We start from the raw sequence: 19702 nt of genomic DNA, 5'->3' as shown, positions 1-19702 counted from the left end.
CATCTCACCAGCCCGTGTGTGTGCTCTTAACTGCTGAGCCATCTCGATAGCCCTTAATGCTCAGGTTTTTTGGTTTTGTGTTTTGTTTGTTTGCTTGCTTTTTGAAACAGGGTCTCCCTTTATATCCCTGGCTGTCCTAGAACTCTACATAGACCAGGATAGCTGCAGAGAACTGCCTATCTCTGCGTTCCAAGTGCTAGGATTAAAGGCATATGCTATCACATACCAACAAGTTGTTGTGTTTTCAAAACGGAAGTAGGGCTGGGTGTGGTAGCGCCTGGCCATAAGTCCAGCATTCCACAAGCTAAAGGCGGAGATCCCAGAGTGAGGGCCAGCTCGAGCTAAAGAGCAGGTGCTATTTAATTTCTGTCAACTTGACACAAACTAGAGTCATCTGGGAAGAGAAACCTCAATTGAACTGCCTTCACCAGACTGGCCTGTGGGCGTGACTCTGGAGCATTTTCTTAGTTGGTGATTGACATGGGAGGGCCTGGCCCAATCCACTGCAGGTGGGACCACCCCTGGGCAGGAGGTCCTGGGTTATATAAGAAAACAAGTTATATAAAAAAATTTTTAGAAGCCACTGGAAGCAAGCCAGTAAGGAGTATTCCCTCACAGTCTCTGCCTCCAGCTTCCAACTTCCAGGTCCTGCCCTAGCTTCCTTTGGTGATGGACTATAACCTATACGCAATATCAAGAAATAAACCCTCTCCTCTCCAAGTTGCTTTTGGTCCTGATGTTTTTTCACGGCAACAGAAAGCAAACTAGGAGATTACCTTGAAACAAACTCAAAAAACCAAAACTCACTGTGAGCAACAAAAGTGAGGCAATTTACTAAGAAGGTATGTGTTAGTATTAGTGTGTATATAAATAAATGAATATGTGAATATGCAAATAAGCATAAAGGAAGCACAGGAAAGTGGCACTTACAGCATTGACCCTCTGCTCCCAGTCATGCTTGTCATCTGACAGGATTTCTCTGATTTTGTTTATGGATTCCTCGAGGTCTCGGCTGGAGTAAATCTGGAAGCAAAATGAATGTATACTTATCAGAACATAATGTACAGAATTAAGATGATTATTCTTAAATACATGAAGTCAAGGAAGAGAAACCTTCACTTCACATGAGGAATTCTCTGGGCATTCATCTTAGTGGGCCTGATATCCATGATCAACAGGAACCCCTTTGCTGCCACACGGAAGCAATCTTGTTCCAGACACCTTTACTAAAAACCTTCGGGAGAGTAGTATACAAGAGGGGAAAATAAGCAGCAGTCAGTGATACATTAGTCATGTTTTTAAAAATTGATGATTACTAAATGTGTGTGATGGTTAAGAGGCAACACAAGTGTGCCACGGTGCACGGCAACGTATGGCAACCACTCCGACCTCTACCGTGAGATTCGGGAATCAGGTCATCAGGTCTCCTCGTTGGTTCTATTGCCTTGTCTCAGCCCAGAGTCATCTGAGAAGGATAGCTCAATGGAGGGACTGCCCAGGTCAGACTGGCCTGTAGGAATGTTGGTGTGGGACTGTCTTAATTACTGATTGGTAAAGAAGGGCCTGGCCCATGGTACCACCAGGGCAGAGGCTACTGGACTGTATAAGGAAACCAGCTAAGCATGGACCTGCGAGTGAGCCAGCAAACTGCATCCTCCATTATGTCTTCCGTACTTCATTGGCTGTGAGGGAGTTTTCTAAGAAAAATTCTTAAAGATGCATCTTCATCTTCTGTTCTAGTCAATCACCACTGCCTCTTTTGTAACCTGACAAACTTACTCTACAGTAACATCTTTCCTACTCTTCCACAGACATCAAAGGGGACCAGGACTTCGGTTCCTGTTGTAACTTACAGGGCTCTCACATTTTCTTATCTGTACCTTGGATCTTGTATAGTCTTGAAGAGTTTAAGTTTCCACATTGAGAGGTAAAGATTCTGCATGCAATGGTGTCAAGGTTTGGACATGAGACCCCAAAGATTTCCCCAAAGGCCCACTGTGTGAAAAGGACAGGAGCCTTGGTGGTCACTGCGGAGATAATTCTAGAAGGCTTGGTGGTGCGACTAACAGGTCACTGTGGAGATAATTCTAGAAGGCTTGTTATGAAAGCCCAAGCTGACCCACCCTGTTCTCTCTCTGCTGGTCTAACAGGAGTTGCCTGCTGTTCCAGGGCCATCTTTCCAGCACTGTGAAGTAACACGGACAAGGCGTGGTTCTCAGGCTTGCTCCATATACACTGTATTTTGGGCTTCCAAAGTTATGAGCTAAATGAATCTTTTCACTTTATAGAGTTAGCCACCACAGGCATTTCACTGCTGTAACAGAAAGCTGTCTCGTATAGATATATTTGAAAAAGAAAGTTTGAAGACTATTTCTATCTTGATTTAAAAAAAAAAAATTACTTTTTAAATCTATTTTTACTCCTGTGTGCCTCTGTGTGTTATATGTGTGTGACACATTTGTAGGTACCTGCAGATGCTGGAAGAGAGTGTGATTACACCCAGAAGCTGGGATTACAGGCACTTGTGAGCATCTCAATATGAATGTTAAGGATCAAATTCAGTCCTCTTGAAGGCTCTAAACCACTAAGCCATTTATCGAACCACTACACTAATTTTAATAGCAGCACAGACCCACACTCACCTGCACTACAGGTACATCATCAAAGGCTTTAATAAAATCCTCTTCATCCACAGCACCAGCACCTTCTTTTGCAGCTGTTAAAAAAAAAAAAAAGCTTTTAAAACAAAGATAATATGTGAACTGAACACTGTATAAAACACCTACTGCAGAATTATGAATATACAAAACTAAAATTATATTTTGGATCACTTAAAACTTAATAAAACAAAAAATAGGTTTAAATACACCCCAGGTAGCAGTAAATGTGCTCACATGACAGCAGCAAAGGCACATGGATGTCAATCACTGGCTATGGTGTGCAATCAGCCCTCCTTTTGCTCTGGCATATGATTAGAGCACTGTGAGCCTCTAAACCCACAGCATCTGAAAAGTATCTACAGCAATCAGGACTATGGTGTTAAAGAAGAAAGGGGTTAGGACAGTGCTGAAGGCAAGACTGGCCCAGAGGAGACTCCTGGAAGGGCTGTGGGTAAGGGCTGGGCAGCAGAGCAGTCATGGGATTGTGCAGCAGCTGTCTTCCCGCCCTGTTTACGGACTTGCTATCACTCAAGGGAAGACTGAGAAAAGACAAATACATTAAAGGGATGTCGGTGGGGCAGGTGAGGTACCTCAGCCTGACAATCTGAATTTGCTCCCTGAGATGCACATCATGGAAGCAAAGAACTGCCTCCCCAAGTTGTCTTCTGACTTCCATAATCAGGCCAGGGTATATATGTGTACATATGTGCAAATGCAACACACACACACACACACACACACACACACACACAGTCTTGATACATGTTATAATGGAGGTGAATGAAACACTGAAAATATTCCCCTTGAAAAGCTGAAGAAATGGCTCAGAGGTTAAAAGAACTTGCTGCTATTACAGAGAACACAGACCGGCTTACGTCATCTACAACTCCAGTTCCAGGGACTTGTGCTGCAGGAACCAGATATACACAGACACACACAGACACACATACACAGACACACAGACACACACACACACACAGGCAAACATTCATTTACATAAAAGTAAATAAACCTTTAAAAATAGTGAAGCTTGTGTTAACAACAAAAAATTAACAGCACTCAAAAATATTTGGAAGAATGACAAACATAAGCACAGTAACACAGGCCTTCCTGTGGCCAATAGGGCTCAGTGCAGACTGGCAGGGCTGAAGGGCAGTGGCTCCTTGTGAATCCAGTCAAGATACTGTGATTCCAGGACAGACCACCAGGAAGCAGCACTCCTAAGGCCTTCTGTTACCCAGAAGTGACTGTCACCACTGTGGGATTCTACCCACCTCCCTACCCTCAACCCCCAGGCACAACATCATCAGCAAGAATGGTTTTAAAGCAAGTGGGTACATGATGTTTTAGCGGTAAAGAGTAGGAAACTGTAATGTAAACTTAAATGTGACAGCAAAATGCATGGTCCAAGGTATAAATAATCAGTCAGTCTGCCTGAGACAAGGAGTGGCTGGGAGAAGGTGTCTAAGGACTGTCTGTCGTCACCAGGTTTGTGCATGAAGTACCTTTACCTGCTGAGCCATGTCATTTGGTCTTCTTGTGTTTATTCACCCAACACTCACACTGATCTTCACATGGAAAATGCTATGGGTGTGAACAAATCTCATCTTCAAGATTTCAATCCAGCTCTGGTCTTAACCGATGGTGGTCAAGGGCAGGCTAGATCCAGATGACCAAACAGGGTTTGATTCGCCGAGGGGCTATGCTTTCCTCTGTGCTGCCTGTACTGACTGGCTGGCCTCTCTAGAACGTGGTGAGTACCGGGCATCCTAAGCCAGGATTGCCAGCTCATCAGCATCAACAGAGCAGTGGCAGGCCAATGCAAGACTGCAAGTGAGAATGTGCACACATGGGGACACAGTAGGCAAGTACCCTTGATGAGGACCCCAGAACACATACAGGATGCTTTTACCTGAAGACTTAGATCCAAGACTGGATGACATGAGCCTGCGGGTGGTCCCCAGGCTAACATTCCTCCGGGAACTTGATGGGGCCTTGGATGATGAGGAGCTGGCAGAAGAAGGCCTGTTGCCATCCACAGAATCTTCATCATCAAAATTTTTTTCTGAAAAGGAAGCACAGAAGCCGCCGTTTGAAAGCGGTAAGTTTTTACCTATACATAGAACAATCATCAGTCTTGAAAACAACTGGTTTTCATCTGGAAGTAAGGTCCTGGCCAAGCTTACAATGCAACTACCAAGACTGTTCTTACCTTAGAGATTTGGAATGCTCTCCCACTGCGTGCGTGTGCATGCGTGTGTCCGTGTGCACGCATGTGTGAGTGTGTGTGTGTGTGTGTGTGTGTGTGTGTGTGTGTGTAAGAGAGAGAGAGAGAGAGAATATGACTATGTAAGTACACACGAGGACAGTCTCAGATATCTGTCCTCACCTCCTACCCTGTTTGATAGGGGTGTTCTATGGCTGGTCTGTGAACTTCTGGGACCTTTGCTGTTTCTGGCCCCCACCTCCATACCGGAGTGCTGGGATCACAGAGGCCCATGCTGTCAGTCCAGATTTCATGTGGGTTCTGGACTCTGAAATCAAGTCATCACACTTGTACCACTAGGGCTTTTACTCACTGAGTCCCTAGATCATTTTTTTTTTTTCAGTCTCTTTCCCAAACAAGGCCTTGCTCTGTAGCCCGGATCACCAGTGTCCCTGTGTACATGGTGCAATGCTAGGATCACCATGTGTCCCTGTGTACATGGTGCAATGCTAGGATCACCATGTGTCGCTGTGTACATGGTGCAATGCTAGGATCACCAGTGTCCCTATGTACATGGTACAATGCTAGGATCACCAGTGTCCCTGTGTACATGGTGCAATGCTAGGATCACCAGTGTCCCTGTGTACATGGTGCAATGCTAGGATCACCAGTGTCCCTGTGTACATGGTGCAATGCACTTTACAAAGAAATACCTGAACAATACAACTTCTTGAAATATCTCAACTTTTCCTATTGAGGTGGAGTATTTTTCATAAAGCTAGTTATAATGGCTATAAGGTACTTTGTGAGTGGAAATGCCCCACTGAGACACCCACTGTCGGGCAGTTTAGCTGCATGATATCTCACTATCAGAAACAGGGTTGTAAACTGGCCAGATGGCTTGGTGGGTAGAGCCACTCACCTCCAAGCCTAATGACCTGATATGGATCCCCAGAGCCCATATCACAAACAGAGAGAACTGAACCCCCACTAATTGTCCTGACCTTCACACAAGCACCTTGGCACCCCTACTTGTGAGCATGTATACACACATACACACAAAATAATAAGTAAACAAACAAATAAATGCAAAAAATTTAAAAGAAATAGGACTGTAATAAACACCTTCCAATAACTAGTTTGCCAATTTTAAGTTAAATAATGCCAACAAGCAACATTACTGGGTCAATCAGCATGAGAATGCTTACTAATGTACTACGTTTATCTTCTGAAAAGCCATATAAATGTCTACTTTCCTGGAAATTCAAGTGCCTATCTTGCTCCACACCTCTGCCGACACTGAATTACATTATCGCTTACAAGCATGTCAGTTAGACAGACTGGCAAAAAGTATGTTTTCTAGGCTTCATCTCCTTTAATGAAGCTGACTTTTTTTTTTAATTTACACTACGCATGTTTAAACTCTCAAACCAGCAAGGCTCAGTATCGTCTCTGTTGCATTCAAAATTAAAAGAAAAAACCCATTATCTATGGTTCTTAAAATGCAACCTACTTATCAACAGTTTAAATTTATTTGATTGTCATTATTTTTGTATGTGTGTGGTTGTGCAAGTGTCATGGTGCATATGTGGTCAGAGGACAACTTTTGGAAATAGTTCTCTGTTCCACTGTGGACTGGGGAGGAACTTGAGGTGTTAGGCTTGTGCAGCAAACATTTTACTGCTGAGCCATCTATCCAGCTCAACCTGTAAATATTTTAATGATGCAAAATTAAAGCTTATGTATCAAATTCCAGGGACTCATATAGCAAGTGTGAGTCATTTAGGATGCTAAAATCACCCTGGAGTAAATAAAAATAAAAAGGAAATCTAACATCAATCAGGTAGCAGTGATTTCCAAAAAGCATAAAATATACTTGGACCAGATGTCATCTATAAGTTCATGTGTAAGAACTACACAATCAGACGGCAAAAGCTGCAGGGACTGGAGAAACTGCTCAGCGGGGACAAGGGCTTGCAGCACCCACAGCTGGTTGCGTGAGTATAGTTAGAGTCAGTAACTATAGCTCCAGGGCATCTGATGCCAGCAGATTGGAGAACTTAAACACATAAAAGCAAAAGAAAAAAAAAGAAGGGAGGGAGGGAGGGAGGGAGGAAGGGAGAGAAAAGAAAAAAGAGGGAGAGAGAGAGAGAGAGAGGGAGAGAAAGAGAATCATGAGATAGAAACACATGAAACTGGACTCCCAGCAGGATACAGTAGAGGCTAGAAAACTATCAGTTACGAGAGTCAGATCTTTAATTGATGTGGAAAATATGCCTACAGATTCAGGAAGCTGAAAAAAACAAACAAACAAATAAAGACAAAAGACACTTGCTGTTTAGTTTCCTTGCTGCTGCAATGAAACAACACTCTGGGGCCAAAGTCCATGCCTAGAACCCACTAAGAGTGAAAGACTCCATGTGTGGTGCTTTGTGATTTAGTCCCAGTCCTAGGGAGGCAGAGATCGAAAGCCCAGTCTAGCCAGCCAGCCCTAGCCAGTGAGAGGTCGTGTCTTAAGAATGTAAAGGAGGGCTGGCAAGGTGGTAAAGACACTCGCTGCCAAGTGCTGCCAAGGCTGCCAACCTGAGTCAACCCCTGGGACACATATGGAACTGATTACCACAAGCTGTCCTCTAACCTCCACATGTTCCTCAGCATTTGCATATGTGGATGGGCACGCATGCGCGCGCGTGTGCGCGCACACAACACACACACACACACACACACACTCACAGGCACGCACGTGTGCGCGCCTTCACTGTTGATTGCCCACCAGACTTGGCGGTAAAACCTTATTGCTGAAACCAGCACACACATTAGTCACAGGGCGTGGAGCTATCAGGTCAGTATTGCTCACGAAGCCTCCTCCCTGTTGGCTAGTATTAGGAAGGACTGCAAGGATGGTGGGGGGCTGCTAGGGGGTCACCAACACTCTCACTGAGCTGTGAACCCAGTGAACTGTAACAATGACCAGCACAGCAAGATATGTCTGTGGGTGCAATTGTGGCACAAACGTTAGTGGGTAACCAATTGATTTCTGATTGGATATCAGGCCTGCTCCACAGGAGGAAATGCATGCCTAGAACCACAAATCTAGCCAAGAAGCTGTGGCTGAGGAGCCAGCTCACGGGCCTCAGGGCTGACTGTACAACTATTATTTTGTTAAGTGGACACAATATCAACTGTTTTCTAAATTCCTATCTGTCTATCAGTAGATCAGTGCAGCTCTCAGACCTCACCAAACAAGTGTCTTTCTGTAGTGGGTAGTGGTTAATGCCGGAACAGACGACTGATCCAAGTACAGAGAATAGTAAGTGACTGGTGAGCGCCCAGCCACAAATGGGACATCTATATCATGACCACCACCATCCCCCAATCCTGAGGGACCATCATGGAAGGGGACAGAAAGAGTCTAAATGCCAGAGACTGGGGTAGACCACAGCAAAACAGGCTACTGCATGTAACAGGACTACTGTACAGGACCTACACAGGATCAAGGTAGTTAGTATTCCAGCTTGGAGCCCATTCCTAACTGAAGATCTATGGACAGTTGACAGCTTCTTGGGGAGGGAGAATTGTAGTTCATTGACTATGGTCCATCACCCAGAAATATACAGGTAGCACAAATGGGAGTTGATAGGTTACTAAATTTAAAGGGGGAAAAAAAAAGGACCTCAGGTGAGGGGGGAGGACAGTGATGCATCTGAGCAGATCTAAAGAGAAGCTGCAGGTAAGTATGATCAAAGTATACTGTGTGAATTCCTAAGTGAATAAAACATTAATCTTTTCCTGAAGGAGGAGGAGGGAGAGAGGGTGGACCATCAGAAAGGTGCCTAGTTTCAGTAAACTGGCAAAGTCTCGTCTGTAGAAAGCATCACTCCTTAAAAGGCAAATAGGTCATTTGTATAACTAAGCCTGTGACAGTGGCTAGAGAGCAGTCCTGGATACAGAGATGCAGAGTCCTGGGTTCTTGACATATTTCAGTATTGCTTAACTAAATTACAATGTACACTACTTTCTGTTTGTTAGCGTCTGTTTTGTTTTGATTTTGATTTTGAAGATAGGATCACAATGTAGCTCAGGCTGTCATGGAACTCACTATATAGACCAGGCTGGCCTCAAACTCACAGAGCTCTGCCTGCCTCTGCTCCTACCTCTCAAATGGTGGGATTAAAGGCATGCACCACTATGCCTGGCATCTGATAGGATGGATCTGAATGCCCAGCTTCTTCAGAGTTTTGGCTAAGCAGACACCAGTCAGTTCAGGACTGCTTCTAAGCCTTAGCCACAGCAAACATGTAGACATGATTATTTCTAACTGTGCAAGCTTTGCTATCACACTAGGTTAAGGTTTTTTGCACAGTGTATCCCACCCAGAGAATATCTTCTTGCAGAAGCATACCTTTGCCTGGCTTCAAACAAAGAATCCATTCTATCTTCAGCCACCCGTGGGAACACTGTCACAGGTACTCCTGCTGTCTGATAGTCTAGGAGTAGGAACCTGGAGTAAGCTAACTGAGGCCTTCAGGTCCCAGCCACCTTCAATTCTTTAGTCACCTGAGCTTTATCTCTTCTCTCATAGCCCTAGGACAGGCATTCTAAAAGGTTAGAAAAGTTTCCACAGAGTGGCAGTGGAATCCTTTCCTAAGCCTCCAGCAACCCACTCCTGGAAGACCATTCAAGATATACTTGAGGTAAAAACTATAGGTCAGCCTGATTGTGGGAGACTGTGGCAAACCAGTGTGAGAAGATGAGTTTAAAATACAACAGAAAGAATCCTGGAAAAACAGAAAAGGCCTAAGTACACAGTCATCCATGAACTTAAACCAAACCAGTGTTATGAGGGACACCAGCAGAGTGCAATCACTTGAGAATGGAACCTTAACCAGGAACCAGGTAGAATAGAGGCACCAAGGCACACAAATTTCACATGGCAGAAACAATGAGAAAGGGTCAGTAAGATGTTGTAGCAGGTAAAGGTGGTTCTAAGACTTGAGTTTGATCCCAGAAACCCATACAAAGGTGGAGGAATAGAACACAAAATTGTCCTCTGACTTCAGTGTGTGTGTGTGTGTGTGTGTGTGTGTGTGTGTGTGTGTGTGTGTGTGTGTTAGGCACACATAAAACACAAGAAAAGTCAGAGAGACCATCCTATGCCACTGTGTCTAGAGGTGTGAACAGAGATTCAATCTAAGGACAGACATCGAGGCTGTAAAGTTGGAATTGGAAGCTCTGGGTTCCTCTGGAAAGTGTCAACACTCACACAGAAGAACCAAAACATGGGGGGGGGGGGCGAGGAAGGGAAGGGATATAGTTCCATACTCATAAGCAGGAGGGCCAGGGCTAAAAGAAGCCTTCCTGCCCTCTTGCCTTGGGAAGGCTTTGAAGGGGAGCCTACAGAAGGAAATATCTGGCTCTCTGAAGCAAGGCTACTATACTACTAGCTCATCTGTACTGGGGCACCTGAGCTGATGGGATTCCTGGCAGCCTTCAACTCACCCTCTGGGTGACAGAAGAAAACAGCAAGGTAGCCTAGACATAGTCAGCGTTCCCGACACACTGACAGCGTTCCCGACACACTGACGCAGAGGCAGGGCATGTCCAAGGATGGGCTGCTCGTGTTCCCTGCATCTTTCCAGCACTTCTTTACTGTGTGAGACTGCTCCCAGGCACTCTGCTAAGGGCTGGAACAAAGGAAGGAATGCCAGTCCCCCGCAGCATTCATAGTCCAGTATGGGAGCAGACAGACATGTGGCTATACCTTGCTGGAGGCATGTCCAGTGTATTTATATAGAGTAAGCCAAATAGAGTTAAAAAGGCTCCTCTATGCTCTTCTGGGAGGGGGGGGGCTGTGATGTGACTCGCGGCTTTGCTTGTAGCCAATAGTGACAAACTGGGAGTGTCGGGTTCTTTTAAATGTGTGCACATCCTGCTTAAGCCTGGAACACCTTAGGCTACTATGCTGAGCACCTACAGAACAAATCCCAAGGCTGACTTCTGAGAAAGTGTATGAACACGGAATCCCTCATGAGATAATAAAGCAGCTCTCTCATGAGCACGGATACAGAAACCTCGTAACTCTGGAGCTGTTCTTACCCTGGGCAGAGGGAGTAGAAGGCTGAAGGCAAAAATCTCAAGAAGAGCAGTTGGTGATACTGAGGCCACTGCTCAACTTACATATAGCCAATATGGTGGCACTGGACTAGAAAAGGAACATTAATGGACAGGAGAAAGGCAGCCTGCACTGACCTCCCTGACTGGCCGACTCCCTGAGTGGTCTGTAAGAGCTTGGGAGCTGACAAGCATGATGCCGTCCTGTGTCCTGACTGGACGCTCATGTGTCGTTACGGAGTTTCCCCACTGAAACCCTGTGCTATGACCTCATGGTCTGTATTCCTCAGTCCACATTTCAGTCCATGGAGCTCAGGGCCCACTGGCCTCAGATCTGTAGTTCCATATTGTTCAGGGTCATTCTTAGACCTGATTTTAATTTTTTGTAAACATTTAGTCAATTGGTGTGTGTGCATGTGTGTGTGTGTGTGTGTGTGTGTGTGTGTGTGTGTGTGTGTGTGTGTGTGTGTGTGTGTGTGTGTGTGTGTGTGTGTGTGTGTGTGTGTGTGTGTTAGGCACATGCAGGGGGAGATTAAAGGACAATTTGAGGGTGTTGGTTAGCTCCTTTGACCGTGGCTAGCAAGGATCAGACTCATCAGGCTTGGTCAGCACCTCATTCACAGACTGAACTGCCTTTTCAACTTGGATCAAAGTTTGAGGTCAGAGACAAAACTATTCTCTGGTTCCTCTATTAGCCATACAAATGGGACCAGTTCAGCAGGAGCAAGAGTGTGGAAGAAATAAGGCAGCACTATGTGAGCTCTCCAGACACCAAGCCCGTCAGGAACAGAAAACGGTCCTCAGGTACCTGGCATCCCTGCTCAGTCACCTGCACAGAAAAAGGGAGTATAAACCTACTCACACCAACTCTTGCACTCCCTGGATATGAATGTCCAGCTACTTTCAAGCCCCTCCCAGGGAAACATGAACATTATATAAGCCTCCATTGACCCACAGCTCAAAAGGCTAACCAGGTACAACAAAGATACTTAAAGAATTAGTCAAAGCAGTAAAAGAAAGAAAAAAAAAAAAAAAAAAAAAAAAAAAACATGTCTTTTTTTTTTAAAGTATGTTTGTACACCACACACACACACAATCACAGAACCTGTGTGGAGGTCAAAGAGCAACTTTATCGAGTGGGTGTATGCTGATTCCATGGGAGGAACTAAGTAGCAAGGCTTGTGTGACAAATGGCTTTTCTCACTGAACCATCTTGTCTATCCTGAGTTTTGTTCTGTGAGGTATAACCCAGGACAGCCTTGAACTCAGCACATGGTCAAGAATGACTTCTAAATCCTAAGCGCCTTGCCTCCACCTCCCCAAACGCCAGTTGCTGGGGTTGGAGGCATGTTCTTCAAACCCTGCTGGAATGTAAGTTATTATTATTATTATCTAAGTTAAGAATCTACTAAAAGTTTTCTTTCTAATAAAGAGCTGTGGGTAAGTATGGATGAGTTTGAGGTTGTTTTATCCACTCAACAATTAGTGAGAGTCATTTTCTTTACAACAATGCTCATTCAAGTCTGAATAATTCCCAGTCTAACTATTTGAAAAGCTTTGTATTATAACCGATGGCTGTCTGTGGTCAGAAAATCTCAGTATGGATGTGCTTAAAGCAAGTATACCAGCACCTCAGCATCACCTTCAGCCTACTCAACAGTTAGCTCAGGTTCACACTGCTGTAATTATTGACATAATTACAAAGCAAACAGTAACAGACCAAGAATAACTTGTTTCAACACCGCATAAAAGCTAGCTTTTTAAATTCTTTTGATTGCAACCAGGTACCAGAGCAAGCCAAACTGGGTTTCTTGCTGTCATTTGTTTACAGAATTGTTCAGACATCCTGATGCAATGCACATATAGAGGCCACACTAACTGCAGGCTACAACTGGGAAGTGAGCAAAGGGAGCTCCAGGGATGTCAAGCAGTGGGGGACTCCGAGCATATGTACTAGAGGGAGGTATGTAATGGTCCCACACGCAGTAAGGGGGATTCTTAAGAGTTTTGTAAATTACAGTTACAAATTTCCTGAAATGGCTTATGTGATACCTGACCTCACACAAGGATCACAGGTTTATTACCTGGCCTAAATAGACCAAGGGACTGTCCACGCCCCACATCCTCATCATCCTAGCCAGACACTGGTGTACTGATTGATGCATTTGGCTAGTCACAGCATCCTCCTGACCAATTATGACAGAGGACAGTGTATAAGAAAGTTTATCCTTAATTTATAAAGCACCCCAAGCTTCCCTCTAAAGCCAGGGTTAGAGACAGTGTGTGGTTAGACACAGTGTGTGGTTAGAGACAGTGTGTGGCTGTAATTCCAGTATGATTGGGGCTACACAGTGCTAGGCTAACACTGAGACTTGCCTCAAACAAAACCAAAATTCCTTCTATCCTTCCTGCAGAAGTCAGCTTTGTGTCATGCAGGAACTTCACCTCAGACCCTTTGCCCAGAACAAAAGTATGTTCCACTCTTAAAGTGCTAATGCTCTTTTAGGTGGTGATGCACCACCTCTTGAAGGCAATGAGAAAAGGCAAGAGCTGTGAGGAAAACAGTGGTGGGATGGAGACACAACCTACTGGGACCAGAAGGGATTCTCTCTTCTGAGCTCCAAGGTCAGGAGTAAAGCACTGAGTTACTTAAAAAAGAAACAAACCTAGCCAGGCAACTTATCCAAGGAATGGGAAACCTATTGTTACCTGAAGTGAAAAGCCACCTTCTTCCTTTGTGTGTTGATCTAAACTCCACATGTAAGTATCTGTTCCATTTTCAGGCACTTTGACAGGTACTGGGTAGAAGGTGTAAACAAATCATACTAACTGCACACAGGAAACTTCCAGAACAAGGTAGTACAGATCATCGCTTCATGCATGCTAGGCAAGAGCACTAGCAGAGCTACCGTACCTCAGATCCTCCTCACACCCTCTTCTGGGGATTCAAACATGGGAATCTACCCTGATAACCTTTTATCTACAATTAATAAGGTCCCTAAAACTAGACTTACAAAAAAATGCGATTATTACAAATTCTGTGATAGTCTGAATGAGATTGGCCCCTGTAGTTTCATATATTTGAATACCTGGTCCAGTGGAAGAACTGTTTATGACGACTGAAGGAGGTATGTCACTGGAAAGGGCTTTGAGGTTTCAAAAGACTCATCTCTCCCCACCCCCATTTGCCCCTCAGAGTTATAGAGCAATCAAGCTGTAAGTTTTCTGTTGTTCCTTTGTTATAACACAGTAGCCTCTGACCCTGTGATACCATAAGCCAAATTAAATGCTTTCTTTCATAAATGAATTTGGTCAAGGTGGGGTTTTTTGTTTGTTTGTTGTTGTTGTTTTAAATCACAGAAATAGAAAAGTAACCAAAACCAGTTTCCACCTTTTATCCCTCTATAGACCTTCAGCCTGATGTTGGGTGGGTTCTGGAAATCCAAATTCCGGTCCTTACACGTGTGCAGCAAGCACTTGACCCACTGAGCTATTTCTTCTTCAGCCTGAGAGTACATCTTTAAAGAAGCATGTGACTTACAGTTTTAATAATTCATTTAAAAAGTCAAGTTTAAGTTAACGGACAAAGCAGAATTATATATGGATGACTAAAAAGTAAAAGTTTAACATAAAATTTTAAACAAATAAAAACATAAATACCTAAGATGATCTGTGGAAAGACATATTAACAAGAATCACCACAAATCTTTTTATGGTTTAAATATGCATCTCTCCTTCATTTCACAATACTTATTTTACCTTTAAATCTGCCCTACAGGAGGGCTGCACCAGTCTCTGTCAGAGCCTAAACCCCACAGCCATCGTATCTAAACTTGTAGTCTTCAGGAATGTCACTCTAATCATCAGTGCGGCCATAGTGACCTAATTTTTCATGACAGCCACTAGGAAGACACAAGGACAAGTGAGCTGGAAATCTCAGATCCAAATTTGGGAATGGCCTAACAAAATGTTCATGGTACTTAGCAGTGATTACACTGTGAGCTCTTTGTACATATGAGCCTTCAGATGTCTCATCTGGACTTCAACAACCTCAGTTCTTAGTAGCCCTTAGAGAAAGAGGCAAAGAACCACACTTATTTTTTATTTATTTATTAATTATTATTTTCTTTATTTACATTTCAAATGCTATCCCGAAAGTTCCCTATACCCCCCCCCCGCCCCTGCTCCCCTACCCACCCACTCCCACTACTTGGCCCTGGCCTTCCCCTGTGCTGGGTCATATAAAGTTTACAAACCAAGGGGCCTCTCTTCCCAATGATGGCTGATTAGGCCATCTTCTGCTACATATGCAGCTAGAGACAAAAGCTCAGGGGGTACTGGTTAGTTCATATTGTTGTTCCACCTACAGGGTTGCAGCCCCCTTCAGTTCCTTGGGTACTTTCTCTAGCTCCTCCATTGGGGGCCCTGTGTTCCATCCAATAGCTGACTGTGAGCATCCACTTCTGTGTTTTCCAGGCACTGACATAGCCTCCCAAGAGGCCGCTATATCAGGGTCCCTTCAGCAGAATCTTGCTGGCATGTGCATTAGTATCTGGGTTTGGTGGCTGATGATGGGATGGATTCCTGGATGGGGTAGTCTCTAGATAGTCCATCCTTTCATCTTAGCTCCCTCACTTCTAACCCTCTCCTTATTTCCAGTTCTTACAGTTTTAGTATAAACTTTGGGGAAAGAATTGAATTTACAGAGTTACTAAAAGTAAAAGTTTTCACATACTCCACACTAGTTTCTCCACAGCAATCTCATACAGTAACTCAGTAGACTCGAGACTAAAGTACCAGGGCTGCTGCAGCCTCATTACCTACTGGCACAGTCTGCCTGGTGTCCCTTAGTCCTCAGTCATGGCCCTTTTTATCCAGAAGCACAGTCAGAATGCATGGCACAATCTCCCTAGCCTGCTCTAGGTTTTCACGGTGTCCTTACTTGTTTTCAGATGGCCTTAGGAACAGGGCTTAGCTAGATTATGGCTAAGACAGTTCATGTGCTTTTTCCATGGGTTTCTAGATTGGAAGAGGAAGAGCACAAAGGTGGAATGTCATGCTTATCATGTTACTGTTATTTCAATGGCCATAAAGCAAAACCAAAACAACAGCAAATACAGAGGAAGGCTGTACCTTACCTGCCAGTTTCAGTCCATGGGGCAAAGCTCACATCCTAAGAGCCAGGGAATGGGAGGAGCAAAGGCTAGACTAGTGGGCTTTGTCTAACACTCTATCTGGACATCCAGGCTATGGACGGCACCCCACACTCAGGGTAGCTCTTCCTCACTTATTTGTGGGAAGCCGCGCGACCCTGACTGCGGCCTGCAAAATGGCACCCCGGTTCACTGTCAAGCCCTGTGATTCCCTATTTGTTTACCAAAAACCTGATTATGCGCACCTGAATGATCACGTGCTTTCCACCTGGCGCATAGCATCATACAGCATGATATTGAGTCACTGGTTTATCAACGCACACCCTGACTGCGTGCATGGCTCGTGTACAGAGCATGCTGAATGCTGATTGGATGATGAAGAGTGATGCAGAGGGTGGAGGGGGATAAATTGAGCGATCCCCCATAATAAACAAAATAGAGCTGAGGCAGAAGCTGAAAGAGAATAAAGGAAGCTGCATCAGGAAGCTGCGGAAGCTGCTCAAACCCTGTCTTGGTGTATGTGTCATCTTTGCCCCACCTCCGCTGGCAGAAGGTTGGGGTTCGCGACACATTCCTCTCTAAACTCCCTTGCATATACAACTACATCTGTATGTGCTTTACTTATCTCTTGAATCTTTTCTATACAGCAACATAATACAGATATAACAGATCCAACCACTGTCAGAAGACAATCCGAGAATGGAGTGAGCTATGTGAAAATTCTAAGTGCCTGGGATAAAAATCCCAAGAAAACATGACAAGACTCTTGTGACCTCAGTTGCTGCAAAACACAAAACTATTCTTGAGATATATTTCATGTGCAGTAGATAGGAGTGATTTTACTCCAGCTCTTGTTATTCAGATAACTCGATGGAAAAACATGGTTTTGCCTCATGTGGCTTGTCCTCGGGGTTACACACTTTACTGATGTGACTGACTCTTCTTAACCCTCAGAGTGTAAATTGTCAGATGCTCTGAATAAATAACTACTAACTATTTCATAAGATTTTAGTCCACTTCATTTTTAGCCCCTGCTCTCCCAGATTCTCCTGTCAACTAGAACAGTAAAGACACCACCACCAAAAGCTACCTGAAGGACTGGCGATATTTTTTTAAAGATGATTTACAGGTCTGAATGAAAACTGAGAAAAATAAGGAGAAATGAGACTGGTGGTGGCTCAGGGGTTAAGAGCACTTGCTACTTTTTTTGTTTGTTTGTTTTTTGGTTTTTCGAGACAGGGCTTCTCTTTATAGCCCTGGCTGTCCTGGAACTCACTCTGTAGACCAGGCTGGCCTCCAACTCAGAAATCCGCCTGCCTCTGCCTCCAGAGTGCTGGGATTAAAGGCATGCGCCACCACTGCCCGGTGAGCACTTGCTACTCGTAAGAAGGTCTGAGCTTAGTTCCCAGTACTTACATCAAGGAGCTCACAACTACTTACAACTCCAGCCCCAGTAGACCCAACAGCCTCTTCTAGACTCCAAGGGCACATGCACTCACACATGCACATATACAAAACTGGAACATGCATACACACATCATTTAAAATAAAACAGGTCTTTTTTTGAAGCTAAAGAGAATGGGTATACTTGTCACAACACTAAATTTGTTTCACATAAGGCCTATCTTCTTTCTAAAACGGTATCTCTTACTTCCCATTGGTGTCCATGCCTTGTTTTATGAAACGGTTATGATGGATAAGCTGCATTTCTGTTTCCCTCACTCACACAGTCTTGGTGGCTTAAGTTTCCATACCACAGTAATGGCATTCAATACACAGAACCCTGGCCATCTTCTCCACATGCTCTCCTGCAATGATAACAAGTTGCTGCTGAACCAAACTCATCGTTTCCATATTAAATTGCTTTGGCAGCATCCTACCCTACCCTCCAGATCTCCTTAGCAAACATCTGACAGAAACATCACATCAGAACATCCTCCAGTGACGACGGAGTGCCAGTGCCTTGACCTTGTTATCCTCCTCTGGGTGCTAATATTTCAAGTAGAAGGCACCACAGCTGGCTCCAATGCCTGTTTTAATGTTCTTTTCAATGCATTCATTTTTGAGTTATTCCCTGCAGTGGCTACTGAACATGGCATAGTTTCAGAATCATAGGAGCAAACATAACTCCATAATAACAGCAGTGGAACAGGAAGCAGAAGGACATGCCAGATAGAGGAAAAACTGACCTCAGACAGCAACGTGGAGTTTTCCTGGGTCCTGACACTGACCCAATTACAGAAAACCTGACACCTCAGTCCTGCTCTTCAGGGGCTGCCTACTGAGGATAACAAAACAAAAAGAACAAAGTGCAGGAATGTGCTCTGAGAATACCAAACAGTTACTGACAGCTGTCGCTGTCACGTGCATACTGTCAACCTATCTTTTATCAGCCACAGACTGACAGATATTCAGACATGCCTCTGCCCAGAAGTGGCCTCAAATCCCTGTTTGCTATCACACTTGCAGCTTAAGCTGTGTCTCCGTCACAGAAGGCAGGGAGTTTGAATTTAGTCCACTTGAAAGGAGCCTCCAAGCAGATATGTGATCTTTGTGCTAAATTCAGGTTTAGCAAGGGCTCCTTCCAGGCCTCCAACCATTGACTTCCAGACTATTTTGCCCTGGTGTTTAGAAAAAAGTCTGCAAATACAACAACTTAAGGTAAATGCTATTATCAGCAGCAGCAACATGTTTTCAAACCCTCAAATGAAAGGCTCTTTGGACCATGAATTATTTAACATTCCTATCCAGGTATTGATTTTCGAAACAGCTTAAACAGCCAGTAACCCTGACAAGAGGCATTACAAGGTATGAAATTTGCCATTGCTTTAACCCAGTAAATTATCAATAGGAAAATATGAACAGAGATACAGCATCTTCCTTCCAATAGGATTATTTTCAGTAAAGATAAAACTTCTGATGGGTTCAGCTAAACTAGGCTTAGTTGAAGGAGATTGCATGCCAGCAAGACGGCTCAGTGGGTAAAGTCACTTGCTGCCAAGGCTGATGAATGGAGTTTAGACTTAGGACCAATATGGTGAGAGAAGAGAACCCACTCCCCTAAGTCAACCTCTGGCCTCACGTGTATACCCACCCACCCACACATAGAATAGCACGAGAAAAGGCAAACAAGATAGACATATGTGCCCTTTAGGATCCCTACCATATTAGCACAGTGCCAAAGTACTTGAGAGAAGCCCAGTTCCCCAGAGTGGAAGGGAAATGAACACAGGTCACTGTGAGCAGCTGCACTTGGAGTCCTTTTCTCTGCTTCAGCTGAAGGGTCTGGAAATGTCCTTCAGAGACAATAGATTAGGTCTGCTGGGAACGTGACCCCTAGTACAGCAGGCCAGTCAACAGGTTGCTCCTAGACCATCAGCCACACTCAGTGGTCAACACAGACCTGCTCTCTGTGGAGCCTCCCGTCCTCTCAGCACTGCCTAAGCCTGTGCAGATCCTCCAGAGAAGGCGAGGCTAGGCAGTGGGACAGTGTGTGGTGAGCAGCAAGTGCCAGGTGGCCTCACTCCTCAGCTTTTGTCACTTTACAGAATCCCCCTTCCCACAGAGGGATT

General features: G+C 44.5%; 1 protein-coding gene across 41 annotated transcripts in view; it reads right to left on the bottom strand.

Moving 5' to 3' along the window:
* The window catches only part of Clasp1 (cytoplasmic linker associated protein 1), a 219805-nt gene that overhangs the window by 98931 nt on the left and 101172 nt on the right, over window positions 1-19702 (bottom strand). For all 41 annotated transcript variants that reach the window (XM_029538538.1, XM_029538549.1, XM_029538540.1 and 38 more), the window contains 3 exons: window positions 4573-4725; window positions 2643-2716; window positions 931-1023 (listed from right to left, as the gene is read on the bottom strand). In XM_029538538.1, the coding sequence (XP_029394398.1) occupies window positions 931-1023; window positions 2643-2716; window positions 4573-4725 (320 nt within the window). The remainder of the gene's footprint in view (window positions 1-930; window positions 1024-2642; window positions 2717-4572; window positions 4726-19702) is intronic.

This window comes from Mus pahari, chromosome 5 (genome assembly GCF_900095145.1).
Source record: "Mus pahari chromosome 5, PAHARI_EIJ_v1.1, whole genome shotgun sequence".
NCBI lineage: Eukaryota > Metazoa > Chordata > Mammalia > Rodentia > Muridae > Mus > Mus pahari.
Note: the sequence above shows the minus strand (reverse complement) of the source record. Positions and strands in the feature narration are given on the sequence as shown.